The 26,168-nt window shown below is 38.0% G+C and overlaps 1 protein-coding gene across 1 annotated transcript in view; it reads left to right on the top strand.

The window, feature by feature from the left end:
* ROBO2 (roundabout guidance receptor 2) overlaps positions 1–26,168 on the top strand; it is a gene marked incomplete at its 3' end in the record, with an annotated part of 521,961 nt that overhangs the window by 298,905 nt on the left and 196,888 nt on the right. Inside the window, exons 3-5 of the mRNA XM_080358539.1 lie at positions 7,622–7,779; positions 9,439–9,559; positions 19,465–19,603. Of these exons, the coding sequence (XP_080214665.1) occupies positions 7,622–7,779; positions 9,439–9,559; positions 19,465–19,603 (418 nt within the window). The remainder of the gene's footprint in view (positions 1–7,621; positions 7,780–9,438; positions 9,560–19,464; positions 19,604–26,168) is intronic.

Below are 26,168 nucleotides of genomic sequence, written 5' to 3'. Positions count from 1 at the left end.
AGGTTAAGTATAATGCTGCAGATACCTGGCAGTGCTACTTTTGTACTCACAACAGTAAACCTGCATGCTATTACACTGTGGTTTCTGAACTTACTAATTAAATCTATACTTTCTGGGGAATCTCTGTGCTGCATTCTGTATGTGCAGTGCAGTTTCTGTGTGTTCTTCTGAAGCACCTCATAAAAAGTTCCCACATGGATTTTGTTCAGTGAGATGGCATTGGTTTGAAAATTGTTTATATTTTTCTAATTCCTTTAAGTTTGGGGTGGGTTGGGGTTTTTTTGTTTGTTTGTTTTGGAGTTGTTTTTGTTTCTGTTGCTGTTGTTTGTTTTGCTTTGTCTTTGTTTTTGTTTTTTTAAATTTTGCTTATTGGGACCTAAGAATGACTGTACTGCAGAAGACCAATGGTCTGTCCAGTCCAGTCTATCCTTTTTCTGACAGTAGCCTACGAGGGATTCTATAGCATTGCCTGTTGTACCAAACACGGTCCTCTCTACTTCATTGCTGGGAGCAAAGCATAGTTGATGTGATTTGAAGAGTCCTCTAGTGCTTTTGGTGAAGTAGTCCCGTATTCTTTCTGCTAAGCAGAAATGCTGGGATACAAGTAACAATGCACTACTTCAGTTGTGATGTGGTGTTTTTTGAAGCTATGCTTGCTTCCACATCTGATATTCACATTAGTTGGGAAAAAATAAATTACTTGCCTATGATTTTCTGAATATGTAGTCCATTAAGTGTGAAGAGCATGTAAAAGCTAACGTCAGACTTTAGTTTAAAGGATCATTAAATAACTATTCCAATAAACTGCTAACTGTCTGATCCTTGTTGAATCCTAAGACTTACAACAGACCATGAACATTTTTTCAGAGTTAGCTGTCTGCAATTGTGGTACCTGTTCTTCTAGAAAGTCTCTGAACTTTGAAGCAAGTAATAGGGTTTTTAGCTTCAGTGGAAGAAAACTCTTGATACCATGCCTCTTGTTAGCACTAGCAATCTGTGCAGTGCATTCATCAAGCATAATTATGCTTTAAGAATAAGAAAAAAGAAATCTGTTCTATATCTCAGAAAATTTTTCAACTTATTACGTTGTATAGCTTTAGATTTCTGAAATTACTTAAATGCGGTCTTCAGGCTATTTGCATTCATAAAGAATACTTGGTTATGCATCTTGCTTCCCTTTGCCTTTCTGGACTGTCAAAACACAGTGATGCTTTTGAAGATTTATGGCAGATGGGTAATGAGATTGCTGACTGTTAGCTGCAGCATTCAGAACTCACTGGTGGAAGGAGGCGGGAGTTTAAAAAAGAGACAAGGTTATTTGGGCTTCATTGCAAGGAAGACAGGTGATAGAACTTCATTTTCAATCGGGAAGCTTAAACATAAATATGTTATGTTCCAAATGAGAGCAATCTCAACTCTTCATGCCATTTAATAGTCAAATAAAATCTTTCAGAATAAAATATGGAGGTGTCAGATTGGATTCAAGTGAACACAATGAATCACAAGGAAGGCAAGGACAGTTTTTCAGTAAGTGTATTCAGGCTGTATTGCATATGCTTAACGCAGCACAAATAGCAGCCTTTAAAAAAATCAGAAACAAATCATAGACTAATATCTGCAAAACCTATCACTTGTATACCTGTGCAATTGTGTAAAAGGGAAAACAGGTGAGCAGTGCCCTTAATTGAGTTAACTGTTGAAGAAAGATTTCCAAGTCTGACTTTTGCAGTGTGTACTGTAAAAAAGAAAGGGAAAAGCCTATCTTCTTTCCTGACATTTGTGCAGTCAGCTAGTTGGGGTACTCCTCAGACAGAAATTTAGAGGAGAGAAAAAAAAAACAAAAGCAAAACAATTATCTCTCAGTGACTCCATTTGGATTCTGTCTACTTACTTGTCAGTTCATTCACCTGATTCTAACACTGTAATTCTCTGTTCCCTTGGTTTAATAGATTCTGTGTTTAGAAGTAAGGGTCTCTGCTTTCAGGTTTAGATATTAATGCTCATCACGAAGTTCAAATTCTACAAGTGTCTATATCTGTATGTATGAGCTGTTAGAAGTTTTAGAGGATGTGTCAGAACAGGGTGTTTTTTTCCACATTTTGGTCTTTGCTGAGGCATGAGAAAAAAGAGCAAGCTACCTTTGACTGTAAGTACTGAGTAGGTTATTAAGCACAGAAGCACATGAAATACCAAGTGAGAAAAAGGAATGAAGCCAAAGAAAATTGGTGAATCTGCAAGGAAGAAGATTATTTTTCTTTTGTTTCTTGATACAGGTATCTCCCTGCTACTGTCTTCCTCACTGTGATTTCTAGGGACCTACTAATCAAATATTGTTGAAGCTATTTGACTCTGAAAAAAATCCTACCACCTCTCAAAATTAATGTCATGGGTTTGAGGCTCCATTTTAAAGTAAAGTCTGTACATTTTGAGTCATGGTAAATTAGCCTCCTATGCGATATCTGCATCAGGAGATAGGTGAAGGATGGCAAAAAGAACAGGAGGAAAAAAGTGTGTAGTTCTGTATCATCCTTTTTTTTTTAAAGAAGATGGCAGTTTTTGCCAGGCAGCACACATGCAGAGGGAGCTCAGGAACTCCCTGAGGGTGCTGCCTAGAACTATTGCCTAGGTTGTGATTTTTTTTGAAAATCTATTTACAAAATGTGACAAAGGCAGTTGCTGAAACAAAGAGGTAGGGCAGCGGCATCCTCAAACAAAGTGTATTATTATTCTTCATAAGGAAGGTTGTCTGTGACCCTTTTTTTTTTTTCTGCCACCTCATTTCAGCAGGTAGTCCTGGCTTGCTCAGAGACCATTTCAGAAAATCATACATATTAGCCGAGTTCTAAAATGCCCCCCTGAAACATACACTACCTAAAGTATAATAATCCTTGAATCTGTCCACTGCATGATATCTGGGCAGTTACTTGACATAATAACTCATGTTGATTGTGCATATTGGTGTGTATCAGAGAAGAGCCAAAAGCAGTGGTGGAGAGATTAGGATTTAGGAAAATGCCTGTGGGGTAGTGCCTTGGATCAGGGGAGACCTACCTGCCTGTGGTGAGCAGCCTGCCACTGATGTGGCTGTGTAAAATCTTTATATGAGAACGTTATTATCCTGAGAGAAGCACAAAACAAAGCAGCAGAGGGAAGATAAACTACTAGGACCCAAATTACAGAAGGACATTAATATTCACTCAATATCTCTTTATACCTTCTAGTAAGCATGGCAGATGTAGCTATGTTTTAAGACATTATCATTCACTGAAAGAGGCAAAGTCTTTCCCTCCCTCCCATCCCCAGCAATCTCAGATGTTCACCGTGCGCACCGGGGGAGGAGGTGGAGAGCCGAGCACTGGTGGGAGAAGAATGCAATTATCCCAAAGCCTCCTGACGGGCATCCACTTTTTCCTTCCAGCTTAGCTGCTCTGACCACAGGCTGGGGGCTCATGGGACGTGGACCAGATTGAAAAAGTGGAAGCAGACAGATGGTTATTTGTAATCATCATGTAAATGTAAATCCTATAAAAATGTTTTCTTTCTAAAGGCCTGAAAGCTGTTGTAGTGGAAAGCAGGATTAAGGCATGGATATCTAGCCTAGAATAATTTTGACCCTGACGCTTTCCCTCCTACCCTATAAACGTTGTGGCTTTATCTCTGCTTCCTTTAAACAAATTGCTGGCGCCTCTGTTGAGGAAATTAATTCAGTTTCCATGTAATTCCCTGAGTTTATAAGCATCAGTTTGACCGAGGCCTGGACTGGGGCCTAAGCTGGCAGGTGCTTGTGAGCAGTTGCCTTGGGAGCGGGGACTTATTTTTAGTTCCTTCTCCCTCAGTCGGGCAGGTGTGTGCCCTGACAGTGTTTATCTCTGTGCTGCCCTTGCTCGATGTGCTTGTTTTCTGCGACTGCACTCACAGGTACCTGTAAATGGCCCTGCAGGACTTTATGTGCCTTAAAGACTGATGTGACAGCTCGCAGACATCTATCTTGCTTGAGCAGCATCAACTTGTTTGAGCTACAAAGAGACCGATCAAATTTTAATTAACTTTTGTCCACAGCACCGTTATCGGCCACGTGTACGATTTAGCTGTCCTTTCCAGCTCTTTGGTCCCCTGGTGCCTTTCCAGATAGTGAAGAGAAAGCTTTTGCCCTTCTGAGGCTTTGTCTCTCAAAATGTGAGGGTGTTTGTGCTGCCATGGGGCTGCCCTTGGAGCCGAGCGGCTGCCTCCGGGGTCCCGTGCTCCCAGGAGACCAGGTGCCCTGCAGACCCAGTGCAGGCACGTGGAGTGGGATGCCGGCAATCTCTCTTTTTGGCATCCCTTGTTAAATGTGGAGAAACACCCATGGCGAGCACAAAGGGAGCTGTGTACCTTACATTAAAGCTGGAATAAAGTAAAAAAAAAAAAAAAAAAAAAAAAAAAGAACAGGGAATGGTGAAGAAGAGGAGTCTGATGGCAGCATTTTGCCATTTGTGTTGTATTTTTAAAACACTGGTATTGATACCCTGCCAAGAGGGCCTTGAGGAGGGCTGGGTTCTTGAGTGAACAAAAAGCCTCTTGCCAGCATGTGGAGAGGGTGATCTGCTCAGGCGCACTCATGGTTATTTGGAAGTATTGTGGATAATCAACTGAGTAATATTCTTGCAGCTCTCAACCATTTTTCTGTTTTCACAGACGATTGTGCCATTAGATATGGTGGATGCACTAAGCTGTACTCCAGCTTTTCCATTTACCATGCTAATAAGTGTGAACTCAACTTCCAGTTGACACTTCTTTCTTCTATGGCTTTCTGTGCTGTGGGAGCGGGACAGCTGAGCTCACTCTCCGGTCTCCTTCTGCACCCACCCTCCCTCTTCCCTGCTCCTTCCTCGGGGTGATGCTGGGATGTACTGGGATGACTGTGCTGCTCAGATTAACATCTGAGATTTGTGTTGTCATTGTTACATTGCATTAAAAGCACTGAAACACAGGAATGACAGCCCATGCCCTCTGCTCTTCGCTTTGTTTTTCTCTCTGCTTTTATTCTTAGTCTTTTCCTTACTTTACCTGACTTTTTGTTTTTGCTCTCGCTAAACTTACTCTTAAACTTACTTTTCCTCTCTGAGTTTCTTTCTTGCTTTAGTTTATATTCCACACATTTTTCTCTTATCTTTGTCTTTCTGCCTCTGCTTTATTTTTTCCCTGTTTCATTTTCCTCCATTCTTTGTTTTTCTCCAAAACACAGGATGCTTTAGATAGAAATAGTGAGATAAATCTATTCAAGATTCACATATGTGCTGAGGTACAAAGCAAGATTCAGTAAACCCCGTAGCATCAATTTTGTCTTCCATTCAAGCCAGATTTGCAGTAAGACTTGGCTAAAGGAATGTGATAAAATCAAATCACCTCTTAGCCTCATATTCTGAGGCTGATTGGAACCTTACACAGTTGCTGGGATGATTCAGAGAAAGTTAATGTAATTTGCTGTGTATTACCCCAAGAAACTGCATTTGTCAGCTTCATATAGCAGTGTGAAGTGTTCAAGGAAAATGTTTTCCTTAATATTGCTGCCAGGAGTTCGGACTCAGGAGTATGAAGTGATTATATCATGGGATCTGTTGATTTTCTGGTGTTTTTCCACTGATGGATTTGCACTGAAATTCTGTAATCGTACAAAGAATCAAACCAAGAAAAATTAATATTTATTTTGTGTGTAATAATAGTGGAAGAAGTTGATGTTTATCCATTTGTTGGTTATATGAAAGAGGGTATAGCACTCCCTAGAAGTATTTTTTCTTCCCTTGTATCATAGTGATCACAAAGACACAGGAAGATGCTTCTTAAAATAGGTGTTTTTGTAAGGTTTGTTTGTTTGTTTTTGTTGTTTGGGTTTGTTTGTTTGTTTGTTGTTGTTTTCCTGGTTCTTTCCCTGAAATTGCTGTGGTATCAGCTTTCTCAGCTTTGCAAAATCTTGTAATGTGAAATAGTCAGCAGCCCATGATCTTCAGCATACTGTTTCTGTGTTGTGCTTTGCGTAAGTTATTTCCTCCATTTGATCTTGAAGCTCTATGCATTCTATTTCTGTCAGTTTGATTATTGTGAATCAAAAACGTATGAATGATTCGTACTAATCAGAAATATTTGGGGGTTGAGTCTTTCATTATCTGTTGGGAAAATATATCAATTTGGTATGTCACCTGAGAAGACTACAGGTTCTTGCCAGAGCTGCATTTATTGCCAGCTGCGTCCTGTCACTTTTATTTTATGTTTCCAAGAGCAAGACCTAAATAATCACTCTTTCTTGTGTTAGGAAAGGAATTAACTTCCAATTAATTTCCTCCTTCCTCTGGGACCTACCTGTGTATCCCAAAATAGGGAACAATAAAAGTTACCTCGTGTCATTTTGAGTGCCACAAATAATACAGCACACTCACCTCAGCCCATTCAGAGACCAATTCTTGTATGTATTAATCATATTTTCTTCTGGCTTATTACAGAACAAAAAAATATTCAGTTCCAAATGTTAATATGGGGCACATTTTATTAACAGTGAAAGCAGTAAATTATCTCTGCTTATGAAATGAGACTGAGCAATTTCTGCTGAACTCTTCCTGACTTGCCCCTTCACTAGGATACAATGTTTTCTAATTTCTCAGAGGGCCCTGGTTCCATTAAGGGCGAGAACTGTTTTAAAGCTGTAATGAAAGCCATACGTAGCTGAAACTCAAGGAGGGGAAATGCCCTAAATTCTATTTCAGTAGCTCATCTAGAGCTATTTTCAGTTTTATGTTTATAAGAATGTCAATTAACCTAGAGACTGGAACACACATGTAAGAATAATGATGAAGTGGATATAATTTTAACACACTGAGGCCAGCTAGTTGGACCTAATCCTTCTTTATAGAAGCTTGATTTACATAAGAAGCTGGCCTGTGTTGCCTAATTTAGTTCTCAAACAGCTTGGTGATTTAAATGCTCTTTCCTTTCGATGTCATGGGGCAGCAGTGGTTGAAGGTGCAGAAAAATTACTACTAAAAATATAAAAGGAAAATATATATATTCTGGAAGCACGCTACCATCAGCTTGATTTTTCTGACATCCTTCACAACAGGTGATCACTTTAGCGTGTATTTGGTGATATTATTATTCTTATATTACTAATAGCAATACCCTTGATTGAGATGCAGTCCTGCAATTTGGTGTCAGTTGTGTCACTTCTTTACCTAGCGTATGCTGAAGATCCAGGCAAGCCAGATATTCGACGTGTTGTATTCTGTTATGAAAAGAACTCAACATCAGATCTGCAAAGCTACTTTTGCAAAGGTAGAAAATGATCCTGTCAAGGCTAAAAAGAGTAATGGGTACTATACATCTTTCTAATTTAAGTGCAGAGCCATGTTCTTACCTGGAGAAAAAAATGAGGGGGGAAAAAAAAAAAGTCTGTGAAATCTGCTTCCATTGGATAAAAGGTCACACCTCACAAATATAGTAAATATAAGGTGCAAAGTCATCACCTAATAATGGTTGAGACTTTTCTATTTGCTTAGTTAATATTATATGTATCTGCATGTATTTTTCTGCCCAGTTGCAATGTCATCACTTCTGTTAATTCTTTTCTTCTTTCCCTCATTTGTTACGTTAGTGCTACGGGATGACTTCCGCCAAAACCCTACAGATGTTGTGGTGGCAGCTGGGGAGCCTGCCATATTGGAGTGCCAGCCACCTCGTGGACACCCTGAGCCTACCATCTCCTGGAAGAAAGATAAAGTCCGTATTGATGACAAAGAGGAGCGGATCAGTGTGAGTACAACTGAGGTGGATCTATAGACACTGTACCTGTGTTCAAGCCCTGCAGCTGAGTGCAGCAGAACTTTACAGCTTTATAGCCTTTCCCACAGACACTCATCATTACCCTTAGCAGTTTGCCTCTCTGAGCTTTCCAAAATTAGGGGGAGAAGGTTGTGTATTTCTTCTGGTTTGTGTCTCCAACTTGAACTTCCTTGAGGTTTGAATTTTGTAACCAGTGCAACAGAGATCCATTGGAGCTGTAGATTTGGTCATGTAAGGTGCTCTGTTAGATGGGGGACTCAGTGCATGTCTTTGACAGATTTAGCCTTATCTTTTCTAGATCTCAGTTCACTGAAATGAGATCTCAGTTAATTGGAACAAGAATATCAGATCTTATATCAGAGAAGTGCTTTAAAGATAAAATCAGTCGTATCTGTGAGGTACACAAATACTCTGTGGGGAAAAAAACAACATCTTAGGATGACATTGGTAATGTGTTTAGTGTAATGATCGGGGTGTACAGTTTAAATAAATGCTGAAGTTACCCTCTAAAGAATAATTGTTCCTGAATAGGAACACAGCTTGAGTAAATGAGTAACACTGGTAGAATTCTGTGACAGTTCATTCCATGTACTGAATGAAAAAGGGTCCAAAACAAATACCTAACTTATCAAGTGATTAGAGACAACATCATGGTATGTGCAAGCAAATGGGATAAATTAAGGGTGCAGCAACACATTTCATTCCTAATTTTTGGACGCTTATCTTTTCACTGTTAATATTCCTTTAAGAAAGTTTTGTTGTGTATAACGTTAGGTAACTCACTCAGTGCTGACCTTATTAAATGTGGAAGTACTATCAGGAAGCTTGTTCACTGCTTTGGATGCTGAAGGAAGTATTTCAAGCTAAACAATCTAAGTGGCTGCTGTTTGTGGGCTAGTCTGTCTCTGCTGGGGTCTGCTGAAGAGTAGAGGAAGCAAGAGTGGCAGGGAACTGGTTATAATTCCCCGACTCTTGTTTCCTTGGCTATATTCCTAGTTATTATGGAGCACCCCATTATCCAATTTTTCACGCTGTCTGTGACTTCACAAGCTGCAAATTTGTTATTTTATTTCTTTCAACTACCCTGCCCTTTCACTCTCTAAGCACCCTTTGTAGCCAGGAAAATGTTAAGTCTTACGGGAGTCAGGTGAATTATCAGTCTGGCCTAATTTCAGTCTGTTTGTTTCAAGGAAAAGAGAAAATCTGTCCTAAGCAGTGAGCAAGGAAACTGTTCAGACACCAGTAAAATAAAATTAGCTAAATAATACTAAGTAAATTGCCTTTTTCTTAGGCGAGATATCCAGTGTGCTTTACCTATCACCATACAAGAAATATAAGTACCCTGCATTGCCAAAGTGGCAGCAAGAAGTGTAATCTTTGAAATGTAAAGCATTTAATGAAAACAAAAGAAAAAACTGAAATGTGGTTAAAATCTATCAGGAGGATAAAATGTGTCCTAGAAGAGCTTTAAGATATTCAAGTATATAGGATTATAATTTTCAACTATACACATATTCATAAACAAAACTTTTAAATGCCATAGTTGTGGAACTTTCTGCCTGAGAAGGTAGCTTTTTTCTGATCTTGTGTTGATCTGAAATTAAAAATATATTCCTTGTTTTGAAATAGATACGTGGTGGGAAGCTGATGATCTCCAACACAAGAAAAAGTGATGCCGGCATGTACACTTGCGTTGGAACAAACATAGTCGGGGAGCGAGACAGCGACCCAGCAGAGCTGACTGTCTTCGGTAAAGTGACTCAAGCTTTTGTTTTCTTTTCAGTATGAATGACAAAGACTGAATTGACATGGGTGACTCATCAAAATAGGAGACAAAACAAGATTAACAAAACACAGTAGTACTGTTTAAGCTGCATTTCACAGTTTCTGAAGAAGAGCAGGTTTCAAAGGCTGCAATTTATAATTATGGAGCTGTGATGGTTCAACACTTTCCTTCTAAGCACAGAGTTTCAGTCTAATTGGAAGTCCTTGGTGATATGCATACACTCAGAGATGGTAATGCAGGACATAATGCTCTCCTTCACAAAATTGCCAAATGTAATTAAGCCGCTTCTAATATGGTTGACAATGTCTGCTTAACAGAGATTTGGACCAGCATTGCCTATTTAAATAATTCCTTATTCCTGGGGCTGTGAAATCAAATCTTTGTAGGAGGGCACAGAAGAGATCAATTGATCAGTAAAAAGTCATCGGGGAATATCCTAAGATGAACTTTTTGAATATATAGAGAGACTTTTGTCATTTGTTTTTTAAAGGGCATGAAACAACTTTTCATCTTGTAAGCCAAGGCATCATTTAGGTTTTTGGTATTGCTGAATGAATCAAAACCAGACATGTTTCCTGTATGAAAGAGCTACTAGAACTGATGGGCAAGGCAAGAAGTTGTTAGGAACATTTGCCCTGTGTTTAGGGTCAAGAGCAAGAGTAGAGTAATACTGAACCTAGAGCTGGATCCGTCCTGCTAACAACTAGGTAAGAATCAAAGCTGCAAAATCCTGCTATGGTACATCCTACAGTCATGATGTTTTTATTTACCATTAACTGTGTTTTTGTAGGAATTAGTCCAGACATCTCGAGCAAACAAAATAAAATCAATAAGGAAAAAAAAAAAACAACAACCTCACTGCTAAAGAAAACACATACATATATCTGAAAGAGAAACAGGAAAGTGTTGATGTCCTTCCTGCTACACCTCCTTGATATCCTTGATATAATACCAAAAATTCCAAACAAGGCTGTTTGGAATTCCAATAAGACTCTCTGTAGAAATCCTAAGGTCCTTTTTGAAGCATGTGATCCTAATTTTTCACCTTCTGCCTAATATGGTGCACTGGAAAACCCAGTCACACATATTGCCATCCGTGTTTGCATGTATGTGCAGTTCAGCATTTGTTCATCTGCTTTAAAAAAAACATATTATGGATTCACGAAAGGCATAGAAAAGTTTCTGCTAGACAAGATCTGTGGGTGACTGAGGATTTGCTGCATGACTGTAAAGGCTTCCACTCTACTTTGTTGCGGATTCATGGAAGCATATGACTTTTAAAGATAGAACTAGAATATCTTGCAAAAAAAAACACAGAAAGGATCTCTATCACATTATTATGTTCTTTGCAGCCAATTGTTGAAGTTGTGCCTTTATACAGATGTAAGAGAGACATGACATGTCTTCTTCATCAGTTTAAGTACTGATAATCTCTAGTAATACTCCCTGTGGATAGCAAGCAGATTGCAGTCCTAAACTACAAAGCCTTAAGAAATCCTTAAGAAAATAATTTGTTAAAAAGCATTGAACTGTAGGAATGAAAACTGAAATTTGCATGTAATTTCATATCCTGCGGAGCTACGAAAAGTATTAGGTTTGTCTTGAGGTGCAAAATATTACATAGCCAATTATGATATTCTGATTTTTTTTACAGGATTTAATCATAGCAATCAACTTGTAAGATACAATCTAAGTCTATTTTGTGAACACTGAACAGAATCAGCAATAGATGAAATTAGATATTTTAATTCTTCTTAATTGTGTTAGACTACCCAAAGAAAATTTTATTTAAAATTCCTTTCCTCTCTGGCTATCTTCCTGTCTAAAATTCCTCTTTTATCTAGGTATTCCTTTCCTATCTTCCTTTTTGCTCTACAAGAATAGCGTGCAGGAATCAGGTGCTCGGTTATGATTTACTGTTACACGATTCGACTATCCTGTGTCCATTTCCTGGCTGCCACCTGGCCCTGAAGCTCTCTGTTGGTGTATTGGGCTCACTGTGTAGTTGTGTCCAGGTTAGTCCTGGTCCACTCCACACAAACAAAGGTGGCTTGGCTTTGCTCTCTACCAGCAGAACAGATGTATTCCATTCCTGGAGTCCTTGCAGCAGCTCATGTGTGGGTGAGTGCAGGCACAGTGCACTGGAGATCATTATCCATGATGTTTCCAGGAAGCAATGTATCTACTGGGCAGTCCGATCAGCTGAAGCATACACGATAAATCCAATAAATCCAGCCATGCTGGGGAATGGCAGATTGGCTGTGCGTGTTCAGATTGACTTTACTGAACACAGGCAAAACCATGGTCATCTGTTAAGTCCCCAGCCTTTCTCTAATATGACTCACAGGTTTGAGGAACATGGGAATACTGGAAACCTTGAAAAAAAAAATGCTAAAAATATCATCATGCTTATATATTATTCATGTGTCCAACTTCAGCTGTTTCAGACATATTTGAAAATGGGCTTTATAATAAAAATGAAGATAGCTAAGAGACTTAGAGAATTTAATAAAGGGGCTGGCAGACCTACAACCGGTGCTGATTCTGGAGAGGAATGTGTATTAATTAGCTGATAATTAATGTCTCCATTCCTTTTCCAAATAACGACCCCCCAAACCCTTTCCATAGTGTGCAGAGGACCTTAATAAACATGCTACTTTGTAGGAAAAGGAACTGTTTCATACTAGTTCTCAAACCTTTCCAGGAATCAGCCACTTGTTACTTTTGGCTTTCCAAATTTTTCTGTAATACTTGAAGTTAGTTTCTGCATGTGACTTGTGACAGATCCCTGGCTCCCTGTGCAGTAAATTTAGCTTGAGGCATTGCCTCTGGAAAAACTGAGTCAGTGTGGTGGTAACTGGTGGCCTGAGGGGAACAGCATGGAAGCCTAGCCTAAAAGATTACATATTTCCTGAGGTTTAAAAAAAAAAAAAAATAAAGAAAAGGCAATAAGAGGAGGAGAAAATAAAAGTTTCCTGTGTTCAGAATGTATCCACTTGGCTGGGTACCTGGGTACCTTTGCTGAGAGATAGTTGTGGATAATACATGTAGAACTTTCACAAAAACAAGTAATTTTATTTATTTATTTTTTTTCCCAGCCCCATCTGCAAGGAAAACTTAGTTCTCAACATTTAGGCACTCATCCAGGTTAAGGATGTTCAAGCATACTGGTAGTGTCGATGCATATTGCATTTCTTCTGTTCTCAAGTCATGATTCTTCTGCTAGCAGAAAATTGCTGAACTTTCACAGTAAAATATCAAGCAAACTGATTATATCAGCAGTGCTTCCCAAAATCATTCCTGTGTCTTAAATAGTGGCAATGGTGCACTACATGTTTTTCAATCTTCCCTTTCAAGCACCACTGCTAATTTTTGCCTTTATGAGGCTCCAAGGTGTAATCTTGGGGTGAAGCAAGAAGGCAGGGTCTGTCATAGAGTGTAAATTGGCCTTTAAAGAAAGGTAATAGCTAATCCATCAATCCTAATCTTCACAAAAAGAGGCAGCTTGGTACTTTGTTATTATGGACAAATTATTCTAAAGGCCAAATTCAGAAGTGTAAGTGATACAAATTAGGCTGTTTTTCTTGTGTTTGGGCTTATAGCCTTTGGCTGAACAGAATTAAAGCAAGATGCAAACCAGAAACAGTTTCATTCCAATTTGCAAGAAAGCTTGATTTGTAAATGTGTAGTATGGAGCCAGAAATTAAATAAAGTAAGAATTACTGTTTAAGTTAACCTTTTATCATTTTGTCATACTACTGCACACTTCTCAGATAAGTTTTCAAGTTGTTTTAACTATTTCAGGTTCCACTTTGTTCCTTTGAACTTAAAATGGTATGTTTGAAGAGAATGTACAAAGGTATATCGTGTATATTGATTCTGAAGTTCAGTGAAATCAATGAAAGCCTTAATGTATGAACTTCAAGAGGCTGGCATCAAGCAGTGGAAAAAGATATATTTAGAAGAGCCTCAAAAGAATCTAAAGCATAACTAAGAAGAGAACAAAAATATCTTAAAAGATATGTCAATTCAGACATATTAAAGATTGTTTTGGATTAATCTTTGACTTTGGCTTTGGTACCTGAACCTTTTTTCAGCTAATAAGGTCCTGTGGGATGAAGAGGTATTTTTGAGGCTTGAAGAAGTATTTCTGTTTGATGTTCCATAGACATTGTCAGGATGAAATAGAAACCATAGTTCCAGAACGAATATACTATGATGACATAATCTAAGAGGCAAAAAATCCAAAAACCCCTTAATGAACTTGTTGTGCCCCATTTTACTTTCCCGAGCTCTGACTATGTGGAAGGCCTTAGCAGAGAGTCTTGTCCCATCATATCCTGGAAATTAATCCCAGAGTCTTTCCCAGCTACATGGAAAACATGCCAAAATTGGGTTTACATTCACAGTTCAAGACAGAGAAATTGGCAGTGAATATTTTGTCCTTCAGGGCAAAGCTCCTCCTGTTTTTCTTCGATCCTGGTATTCCTCACTTACAGTGTATGTGTCGCAGCTTGCAAAAAGCCAGTTTGGTGTTGCAATATTTGTTATCCACGGATACTGACAAGTTGTGATAGGATAATACTGCTGTGAAAAAGTGTCTGATCTGGTCTTCAAAGTCTGCGCCTAATGCTCAGTAAAAACTGAAATTAGCATGGTTGCAGATGTATGTTCAAGGAGAAAAATACTAACAATTAATAAAAATCATTCTACTTTATTTGCATCTGCCTCTTAACCGTGCTCTGTTGAAGCAAATTTGCAATGGCTACACAAGTGCTTATTTCTCAAATGAAAAATGGAAAAAAGTAGGTAAAAGGAGGCAGTAGAAAAATGTATTTAAATACAAAACCATCTGGTTTTGCAATTGTATTTTCAATTATTTGGGCAATGTAGGAAAATTTACTACGATGCTAATATCCTGTCTTCTTCTATATCTTCATTTTTGGCAGAGAGCTTTACTCTATCCAGATCACATTGGTGTTAATGAAATAACTACACTATTGACAGCGTTCTGAAGTGAAACTTACTTCCAACCATCTAATGGTTTTATTTTGATTTGTTTAATTTTTCCTTTACATCAGAAAGCTGAAGTGAAAAAGATTTTATTTTTTTTAACTATTTGCTATTAAATATCTCCTCAAAGTCAGCCTTTTAATTCATGTTTTAATGCTTCTATCTAGCACAGAAAAACATTTTTAAAAAATGGTGCCTTCTCTCCAGCAAAGACAGAGAAAACAGTTGTAAATCAGATTGAGTCTCTGCATTATGGGGACCATCAAATCCTTCACTGTAGCAGTTGCCTGAGCAGAGAAAATATATTAAGTTAGTTAGGATCATTTTAATTAGATTAAGGTCCCATCTATGGCTGTCCAACTTTTTGAGGAACAGAGAAAGGGCAATAATGCATCTGAGGGTCATTGGAGCCTCTCTAATAGACTGTGATACTCAGACCAACTGTTAAATAGAGGAAGAATTGAGTTCTGGAGTTAGTTTCTATCAGCACGCAAAGCAAGGAAAGGATTTTCTTGTGTTTCTGGTTAGGATCAGTTCTGTAGATTTTCTTGCCATGTGTATCTCAAGCACTGCAATAGGTTGTAGGTGTGTGTCCAGGTTGCATTAACAGTCCCTGAAGTTAGAAAGGTCACTCTAGTAATAGCACGAGTTGTTGACATGACATATAACCATAACATATTTTATAGTTATTTTTAAAGATTTTGAATATTCATCAGAGAAAGTCTGGGAAGTGCGTAGTATTTACTCAGTGAAAACTTACAAAATAGCTATATTATTTTTTTATATATGTCTATGATTTAAATTTATTACACTATCTTGTTTCTCAAAGGTATTGTGTTCTGAATGTTATTGACAGACTAATAATGTTTAATTATTCCACAAGGCTTTATTTATGGGAAAACTATTTCAAAATAAAAAAATAAAAATATTATTTCTCAAGTTTAGCTTTGAAACTAAATTTGACCTGGCTGCCTGAATAAACCTTCTTTATTTAGCATGCTCTGGCAGGCAGCTCTTTGTCTCCTGAGAGATTAACATTGTAAGCAAGTTATGCAGGTGACTCAAATCCAGTTAATCTCACAGAAAGAATGTTAATTGCATTGGCAATGGCATTCACTCTGATCACTTTATAGCTGTATAATTAGCTATTGGACATATTCAAGGGGTTGTGTGAGTGATACAAATAGAGGAAACAACATGAGAGATAACTTGTTCTTTCCTGATTCACACTGTGCAAAATGAAGAGATGATGGAAAAAAATGGAAATAGTAGTTATTGGCATTTGCATCTCCGTGCTAACTGGGATCTGTACTTACATAGCTATTTTCTAGCAAATTCTTAACTGTTTTGGAAAATACGCAGTTTGAGAAGCTGATCTGAAGCAAAACTCCTAAATTGCCTTGATGTAGAATCAAGTGATTTGCCTAATGACCTTTGGGCCATTTACTGTCTCGTCAATTGGGTTCTTCAGAAAATGTGATAGGAATTTATTTTCTCATCTCCTGTATAGAAGCATTTATAGCCACAAGTAGCTATTTTATAAATTACCTTCTTAGCTGTTTACAGGCAGCTTTTATAAACGTCGTCTAAAATAATTTTTGTATGCAGACCAAGCCAACATACAGGCACGTGCAGAGTTATTTAAATTCAGTGTGCATGAATCAGGGTCTCTAAATCATCTATGAGGACGCTGATCTGGATCGAAATTCTTGGTTTGGGATCACCTCTTGAAAAGCAAATGTCAAAATGTAGATTGTGTTTTGTACAAGGGTTGGTCTGAGCTTTTCTTAGGAGGGAAGTTGTGAATATGATACAGTTGCAAACTTTCAGAAAGTTTAATTAAGATATTCCCTTCTAGATTCACATAATTACAGACAGGCCAAGTGTATTGCTTAGCATTTAGGTTAATAACTAATGCATTTGTTTCTTTATAAAGTTTTAATAGGTTTGTGAAACTAATAGGCTTTATCCATATTTTTCCATGCCTGACTGGAAAATTTATATATGTGTGTATATATATACATATATATCTTTTATTTTTTTTAATCGCTAAAATGATTCATTCTTCTCCAAGAAGGTTCCTGCAGTTTGGAGGTGAAAAGGATAATTGGAGGGAAATGTGGAAAGACTTGAAGGAGATGAATGGAAGAAACTTTTTATCCTGAGAAAGACAGGTCCCTCATATTGGATAACAGGGACCCAAACTATGATGGGAAATAGCTACATTATGCCAGACATGTAATTTTTTGCTTGTCCAAATAATTTTCACCAAATTTTTCCAATTATGTCCCTCTCTAAAAAAAAAAATACAAAAATATCATCAGTTCATATGCCAGGGACACCAGGTAGAATGCAGGTCTGAACAGCATTTTCCTTCAACTGCCCTGCACTCCTTCTGCTGTCACTCTCCTGGGATGATGCTTAGTCATTTCAGTGAAATTTGTTGTGTTAATGTAGTGGATGGGCTGTATCTGGGTGGCACAGAACAAAGAAGCTCCAGTTCAGGTTTAGTTTAAACGCAGAGTGGAGAAGAGTCAGTTTGCTGTGAGGTCCGAAGAAGTGAGAGGCATGAATAGCTGGAAGGGAGACTGGACCTGTGAACTTGCTCACTTGCAGCTCTGAACAGTGATATTCTGGGCTAGGAGGAGACAAATAGGCTAAAGAGCCAGTCAGCAGTTGGAAAGAGATGACGGAGCCACTGGCTGGAATGGAGAGGGACTTGAGGTGCTGTCACAGGCTGGCAATGACACATCCATGAAGGGAGGAGCAAACCCAGCTAGAGATGATCAGAAGATGATGTGCATTGGGAAGGAAAAATGTGGTGAAGCACACTTACAGCAAGGAGCTGTAGTGAAGGTTTTATAAGGCTGGTACACAGACTTGAAAAAGAGAATAAAGACTGAGATTTCACGGAGGGGTGAGAGGCTAAAACTGAATTTACTTGCACAAATGTTGCCAGAACCTGTGGTCTTGGGCAGAACTAGGAACAGGACAAAAGCAGTGGCCCTAGAGAAATGAGGAGAAGAGCCTCTGCCCATTAGACATGTCTTTATCTGTAGCATCTTGAAAAGTGCTATAGATTCTTGAGCGTGTCTATTCTTCTGCTGACAAAATATGTTTTTCCCTGCCAATAGATCTCTTTGCTACTATCATGGAATTCCTATGTGATGCTGTCACTCATTTACATAATTATTAACAGGTGGTTTCATGTTCCTTATTATAGGACTTAATATTCTGATTTGTAAAAGTGGTGAACATTTTATCAGCTGCAACTGAATTCAATGGAACCTGAGCTTTGAACAGACAAAATTAATGCTAAATTCTCAAAAAAAATAATTTGGCAGTTTTGTGTCTCAGATTGAGCATCAAAATCCAGCAGACGTTTTCTACCTTGCTTTCTTAGATTTCCATCACACCTTAGAGAAGAGCTATGAAAATAAGTGAATTGTTTATAGACCATTAAGATATGTGTAATGGAGGTCATGAGGAAATTAATAATTCCATCTTTGAAGTGAAGTTTGAGTAGTATGACAGCAGGCCACCTGCTAAACGGTGCAGCTAAAGCAAAATATTAAACACCTGGTCATTAAAGGAATATGAAAAATCTGGAGATGTTTGGGAAAAAAAATAGTATGTGATCGTAGAATTGCAACCAGTCTCATAAGGCATAAACAGAAACTAAAGGGCAAACAGCCTTAGTTCTGTTATTTCCAGTACCGAGGTGCTGCATGCTTGATTTTGCAAACTTCATAATGTTCTTCTAATTTTTTTTTAATTATTACTTGGATATAATAAACAGCAATAGTCAACCCATCAACTCAGCTCAGTTATGAAGACAAACTGTCTGAGTCAGAATCTAGTATTGCTCACATCTGTGTAAATTTCGAGTAATTTTTTAAGTGACACCATACCTTTCACCTTTCTCAGAATGAAATGTGAAACGTAGAGTGTAATCAGTTTTAAATGTCTTTATAATAAATCCCTGTCTTGAGTGGAAATACTGCTTCGTATAAACTTGATCTTATAATGGTTTGACTCCGGCATAAATAATTTATGACAATAAAAGTGTGGTATGGCTAGAAGAGGACAGAACAAAATGTATGCAGTCCAAAGGCAACTTGGAAACTACCCCCAGTGACATCCATTCAAATGAAATTACCGGTACTTGGAGTTTGTACCAGTGTAACTGAGATCAGATTGTGGCTCTGCATCTGGATTTTAAGCAGGCCTGTACAACATTATGATGATTAATAATATTTGTAGCCGTGCAGGCTAACATAACAAGGGTAAACAGAACTTATTATTCAGGCCTTAATTTAGTTTTCTGTGGTGAAGTTAGCGATGAGGATCAGAAAAGCTCTGACCTCTGCACAATAGTCCACAGTTGGCTAAAATGCATAACACTAAGTTTGCATTTTCCTCCGAAGTGTCAAGATATTGATTATTGCCAAAGGCAGGCTGTCTCCACCAGCAGCTCATGTATCGCTGGAGCAGACAGGAGATTTTAGGAGGTGCTTGGTATATGCAGCGGTGCAGAGCCGAAACGTTCACATGGAAGGACAGGGTCTGCGAGACCTCTGAGCTGGTGTGGGAGTTGGGCAGTCGGTGCCAGCACAGGCTGCCTTCTGGCAGCTCTCAGCTCCTGCGTGAGGGCTGGATGTGGCAGCCACCTCTTCTCCCGCCTGGCAGACGTCTTTCGGGCCCTTAATGCACATCATCAGTTCCACTTGTCTCATTTTGTGGAGCTCAGCCTCCTTTCTTCGTTCTGTGAATCGGTAAACAAAAAGATGCTGAAAAGTCAAAAGTGTTCATTTCAAGCCTCTGACTCACTGAGGAATTTTAATCTCTCTTTCAAGAGCGGCCCACGTTTCTCAGGCGACCGATTAACCAAGTGGTGCTGGAGGAGGAGGGCGTGGATTTCCGGTGCCAGGTGCAGGGGGATCCCACGCCAACAGTCCGGTGGAAGAAAGACGATGCAGACTTACCAAGAGGAAGGTGAGAGCAACATTCATGTTCCCCACGCTTTCAAATTGCACTTGTTGAGTAATGCTGGAATCACTCCCTAGTAGTTATCCTTTGTTATTTGACATTATGAGCAAGATTTGTTTCCCAGATTGCCTGTCTTTAGCACTACAAAACCTGTTTCAGTGCCAGCTGAGTAGGGAAGCCCATTCTGCGTTTGTTGTCCAAGGTAATGCATTCCTGTGTCAGGAAGAAAAGTGATGCTTGGATATTGTAAGCACATGGGTATTCACTGAATTTGCTGGAGAAAAGTAAAGATTTTTTAGGAATGGGCTAGTGGTAGTAGCTTTCATAATAATGTGCTGATACCAAAAGAGAGAAAACTTGACTGGAGAGTTGTAGAGCTGCTCCATTGTACTTAGAAGGATGGATTAGAAGCAGAGCGCTGTGATGGGCTCTGCTGGCTCCTTTGCTAATGTCTGTTAAGTCTCAGGGAGAAACCTTCCTCTTGAGGAAACACAAGAACAAACTAACAGAAATGGAAAACAAAGTTGGAGTTTGGAACAAGCCCCCTTTGTTCGACAAAGATTCACGGAATCAGGAACAAACATGGAGAAAATTCCAGAGTGATCAGAGGATGAGAGTCTGTCTTATAAAAGGACATTAAATTAGCTTGGGTCCTTTCAGCTAAAAGTTCCTGGCAGTCTTCATCCACTTGGTAAATATGGCGCTTAGTGTCACATACACTTTCATGAAAATCAACAGCAAAATTCCTCGGAGTCACATAGCACTTAGTCATGTTCGAGTCTTGGGTTAATATCTTTTGTTTCTCAATTTCTAAATCCTTAACAAAATCCCAAAACTCATTGGAGAATACCTATTCTAGTTTCCACATCCTCAACTCTGTAAGATGTCTTATGTGAGCATGCAATAATTCTTCAGTGGAGATTACATAAATATATGCATATATATATATTACATGTATATAATACAAATACATACATTTTTCAGATTAATTTCCTTGTGATTTAAAAAAAATTAAGCTTTTTTGCTAATTATGTTGATAGATATGTATGTGTGTAATACATTGAATATTATTATAAAGAGCAAATTTTGGATGGCTCTTTGTTTGCTGTTTAACTGTGCATTATAGAGTAATCAATAGTAAATACATTGCACTTCTGTGGTTTATTCTTACTATTGTGCTGCTTTTGTTGGTTTAAATCATGTCTACTTCTAGGTCTGATGAGCAAAGCTAACAGATCACAAACCAACCATACCTTTGATGAGGTTGCACTTTTATTAGAGTTTTTTTAATTACTATGTTCCTTCTTTTTCTTTTACATCTTATTGTGAAAAATATAGCACTATGTGCTATGAGGTCATTTTTTTCTGTTCATTCATGATGTATTTCTAAGGAAGATGAAATGAAACAGGAAGGATAGGAAAGGTTTTCACTGAGCTTATAATTAAAAGAAAAGCTTCCTCAGATACATTCTAATCATAATCAACTTCAGGCTCAGAAACTACTCACGATGTTTCACAGTGGTTTTACACTGCTGTTTAACATTTTATTCATTGTCTTTTGGCATCTTAAAATAGAAAGTGGGGATATGTTTTAGTTTATGTGTGTTTCCCAGAACATCACAAAGATGAGTTACGAAGGGGCAAGGTTGCAGAATCTCATGCTGGAGACCACTTTGGGTGATAGAGGACTACCACTGCCACTGCCCGTGCAGTTTGTTACCACCACCTGAGCTGCAGGGATTGTGGTCATCAAGTAGAGTCCAACATCTGCACTTCAAAAGGAAATTTCTCTGATGATCAGGACTGTATGTATAGCAAGATACCTTGGCAGAGTCTTCACTGTCCAAAAAGAGAAAGTTTCCAAATGATGCTGCATGATGCTTGATCAAGGAGGATTGAATTGGAACATCTAAAGAAGAGCTATTGTTTTTCCTTTTAAATGCAAGGAAGGAAATTTGCCCAGGTGTAGTCTGAATGAATGGAAGGATGAGAAAATTGTAGTATAGAAATTTAATAAATTAAGAAGAGAATTTCTAAGGTTTTCCTCCTTGATGAAAAGGGAGATTTTTTTTTTTTGAGGTAAAACCAAAATTAGCTTTTAGCTTCTGAGCTCCCATATTTTAAAGCATTTTAACATCTAGAGTGAAATATGAAACCATCAAGGAATTTCCTTTTTTATTCTTCCTACATACATAAATCCTTTTGAGCAGATCTGTGCAGCTATTTGTCTTATAGCTTTCAATATCAATTTCCTGTTTCTACAGCTAATGACCTTCTTTGCACATCTGTCTGGTTTTGTTTTTGCAATAATTTGCTTTTGGCTTCATCCCTAGATATTACAAACCAATTATAGCAGGTACCTGTTTCAACAATTATTGCAAATTTTTAAATTTGTCCATTGTTACTTCAGCCTTCAAAAATGTCTAGTTCAGTGATAGCTAAATGGTATAAGCTGTATTTTTATATGCATTTTGTTTCTGTAATTTGCTCCTGGTGGATGCTAGAATCAGTGATATTAGATCTGTAGTCTTTCAGGAATCCTTCTCTGCTCTTCCATCTCACTTCCTTTTAGCTTTTTTCAGTGACACTTGTGAAAGAAAAGAGAAAAGTAATCACAGTAATTTCTAGTGACAAATATAAACAGTATTGCTCCACCAATTGGTGTCTTGAGTAATAATTGGAAAATAATTTTAGGCTGTTACAGCTTTAATTATAAAGGTCCCTGGTGAACTGTAAGCATCTCCATTTGCAATTGGATTGAATGAAAGAAAAAACTTCTAAAGAAATTAGTATGTTTGAAAAGATGACTATTTAAAAAAAATTAATTTGGCCATTTTGCTGAATTGTTTATATAATTACCCAAAAATGTATGAATAACCATGATTTAAAACTGAGAACAGATGGACATTAGTTTATTCTGAGGACGCAAGGCTTCATTGCAAATTTTGACTATTTTGAACTATGATAGCCTATATTTTTAATTTAAAAGCTTAAAGTGGCTTTTGTAGTGGAAGTTTTCAAAATGCCTATGAAAAATAGGTCTCATAACAGTAAAAAGACATTACTTTTTCCAAAATCCTGTAGACCTGACTTGGGATATCGAATGCCTTGGTGCATGTCCTGGAAATCTTCTGTATGCTTGGGCAGGAATTAGGAAAACTGTGAGAAGGACAAGGTGGAAACAGTGTTGTGGTTTATGTATACTGTTTTTGTAGGTTTTTTACATTGTGATAATTAATTAATAAACTTTTTCAGACTTGAAAATTATATATAAAGCCTAAACAAATCTCAGTAAATAAATAATTTGCTATTAAAATTGTCAATACTGCACCAACAGGAAGGAACAAAGTACAATGTGAAGTCTGGGGTGTGTAAAACTTTTTTCCAGAACCTGTCCATTTCAAATCAGTGACCCAAGACTGAAATGCGTTGTGGAACCTGGGTAGAGGCATATGGTGTATATTTTATTTTAATCACTCTAAAAGTTCAACATCACACCATAGCTTCCACAGTGTACAAAGGCTAGGGAATAGTTAATCAAGTATGACTCATGTCAAACGACTGGAGGTGAACAGGATATTGTGGGGTCACTGGTCTTATGCCTTTAGCTGAAGTATTAGGTTCGCTATTTCATGAATGGAGTCTTTTTTCATTATGACACAAGGAAATGGCACCAAAAAATGTACTAAAGAAACTCAGACAGTTGTGGCCGTGCAGAATGACCAGGACCTATTGGAAATGAAATAAAAATTGTCTTTATACATTGAAATCTTCCTTCCAGCCACATGTTCAGGTAGCCTTCCCTTTGATGTCTGTTTGGCAGAAATAGAGATTACAGTTTTTGCCAGAGAGCTGATGGTCTCCTGTGTGGTAAGGAACTCATTATGCCCTGGATCAACTTTTGATTCATCTGCTTTTTAGTCCTGGTAACAGGAAGAAAGTGATATTATATGAGAGCTTCCAGTATGAGAGTGGCATATCTATGACTAGCAATTTAATAAAATTTGAATAAGGTTTGTACAGTGTTTCATGTCTTCAAATTTTCTAGCGAAGCCGAAGAGAACAGCTGCATAGTCTGTAATTATATAGCAAGTAATACGGAAATTTTTTTTTTTTTGAGGAAGTGAAGAGATTTTCAATTGCAAGTTAAAATTTATGACACACTGTAATAACTGCTTAAACCTTTTACACAGAAGAAGCTAGCAGTGCCAGCTCTTTGGGAGAGTGAGGTTAGCTCAGCAAATGTATTTTTCAGTTGCCTTAAAAATGAGTGAGTAGCAATCACATGGGCCTTTTTTTGCATCCCAGCCCAGAACAGCTGGTTTAGCTCAGTAAATACATCTTTGATGAAATTACAACCTGCTTCTGTAAGTTGCATTTACAGGCACTATCTGATTAGATGAATATTGTACTAGGGATGAAAAGTGGCAACTGCCCCAGCAGGAAGAGGTGTTTGTTTCACGCGCCACCCACGCAATAGGAGTGTAGGCAGAAAAGCCAAGAGTGATGCTTCAAAACAAAAATGGTGTGCAGTTTACACAAAGTATATTGCTAGGTGTTAAGAGATTGTAGGTTATTAACTGAAACAGAGCAGTGACACACAGCAATGAAAATCATAAACACCACAGCAAGCGTTCTTATTTACTAAGATTAGGAATATTCATTAAAAGTTATTTGGGAAAATGCATTCTTAATATGTAGACTTAACTTATTAATGTATCTTAATATGTGTTGGCTCCAAAAACAAATGTCTTGGTAGATGTTAGTCTTACCATGTTTTTAGAACTGGCGCCTTTGTGCCTGAAAAGTAATTGCATACACACAGCCTGTGCAGAAATAAAATCACACATCTGATAGGTGTGCATTTTCAGTAAGTACTCTCATTTCTGTGTTTTTTTCCATGGCTTCTTGTGAGCTCAAAACTAAGGGTAAATGATGAAATTTTAAAAACATCTTACTGTCTTCCAGATGCAAATCTTTGAAAAGGATTTAAATGCAACTGACAGCAAACTTTATTCCACTACACTCTGAAAAATTAGATCTTTTTTAAGAGGAGATTCGAAAGGGTCTGATAGCCAGAGATGTTCTGCATTTGTATTTCTTCATGATCACAAGATAAGGCCCTGTAAGTCAGAGAGACAGTAATTTTTAAGAATAAACACAGTGTTGCATAATTCTATTTATATTCTGTGGATGGGGTACTGAGGTATTTGACTACAGCCTCCTGTAGATACAACCAAGGGGAGAATGACCTTTCAATGAAATATGAGTTAATAACACTACAGCGCTGTGTGCTGTGGTCGAGTTAATCTCTGTGCAGATTGTAACAAAATGCAGTCTAATGTGTATTGAAAATTAATTAGAGTAAAGAGTATGTTTTAGTAGTGTAATGGATATAGTCTTTGGTTACATCAGCAAATTTCTGTTGCAATTAATAACAATTAACAGTTTTAAATAAAGGGTCAGGGAAAAAAATGTGTTTTTAATATTAGCTATATCACGTGTACTGTTCATCACCTCTAGTTAGATCCAGTGTGATTTGCACGCCAGTTTTTTGTTTCTTAAGCTAAAACATCAAGGAGAGATTAAGTCCCTTTATAAGGTGCATAGGGGAGAAGATTGGATGTTCTTAATAGCTGGTCAAAAGGAGACAGTGAAAGAAAGAGGTTTAATAGGCTATTTGTAGTCTTAGCTACCTCTGGAAGGAGTAGAGGTGGTGTGCAGAGGATGTTGTTATCTGAGGTGTACCGCAGCACTGGGCTGGCACAGGGCAGGCCACTGTGCAGCTGGCAGAGTCCGTGTGCCTAAATGGACACCAGCAGATTACAGCAGAGTGCAGTGTAAGCATCTCTTCAGCTGTTAGGTTGAATCATTTGAGGAAACTTCTCCTGGAAAGTCATAGATATCACTTAGAGATAAAGAGGTGATGAGGGGTAAAAGGGAGGCAACGGTTGGTTTATTTTTGTGTTTATAACGTCAAGATGATGTACCTCACTGCTGGTGGAGTAGCCCCTCCTGTTGTTCTTCTGGTTGAGAATAGCTCTTTTCTGATTAATATTTTACTTGTCAGTGATCTCTTCCTTTTCTGTAAGTGGAAAAATGTTCTTTACAGTTTTCTGTGGCCAAGTGAAAGTGTAAATTAGAGTGGTTTTTGACATTTAAAATCCTCAAGGCATGGCATTGAATAATGTCCTGTAAACACATCATCCCACAGTTACCCCAGAGGTCTATAGATCTCTCTCAGTAGTTATCTGCCATTTGATTTGTATGAAATATCAAATGCTGTGAGCAAAAGTGTTACAGGCATGGCTCTGCTAGACTGATCAGCAGAGAAATGGTTAATAACACTGACATTTAAATTGGTTTCATGTTAAGTGTCAGTTCTCACCACAGAGCTGAAGAAGAGCTATTGTTTCAGGCAGTCTGTTTGTGGATGCATGAAAACAGTCTCCAGTCGCTTACATAAGGGTCAAGGTTGGGAAAATAGCTTTACAAGTCTACGGACAGCAACCATAAAGGAATTGTGTCAACTAGCAGTCCTCTTCATTCTATGTGAACCACTGGTGATCTA

Source organism: Nesoenas mayeri (assembly GCF_963082525.1).
Source record: "Nesoenas mayeri genome assembly, chromosome: 1".
Classification (NCBI taxonomy): Eukaryota; Metazoa; Chordata; class Aves; order Columbiformes; family Columbidae; genus Nesoenas; species Nesoenas mayeri.
Note: the sequence above shows the minus strand (reverse complement) of the source record. Positions and strands in the feature narration are given on the sequence as shown.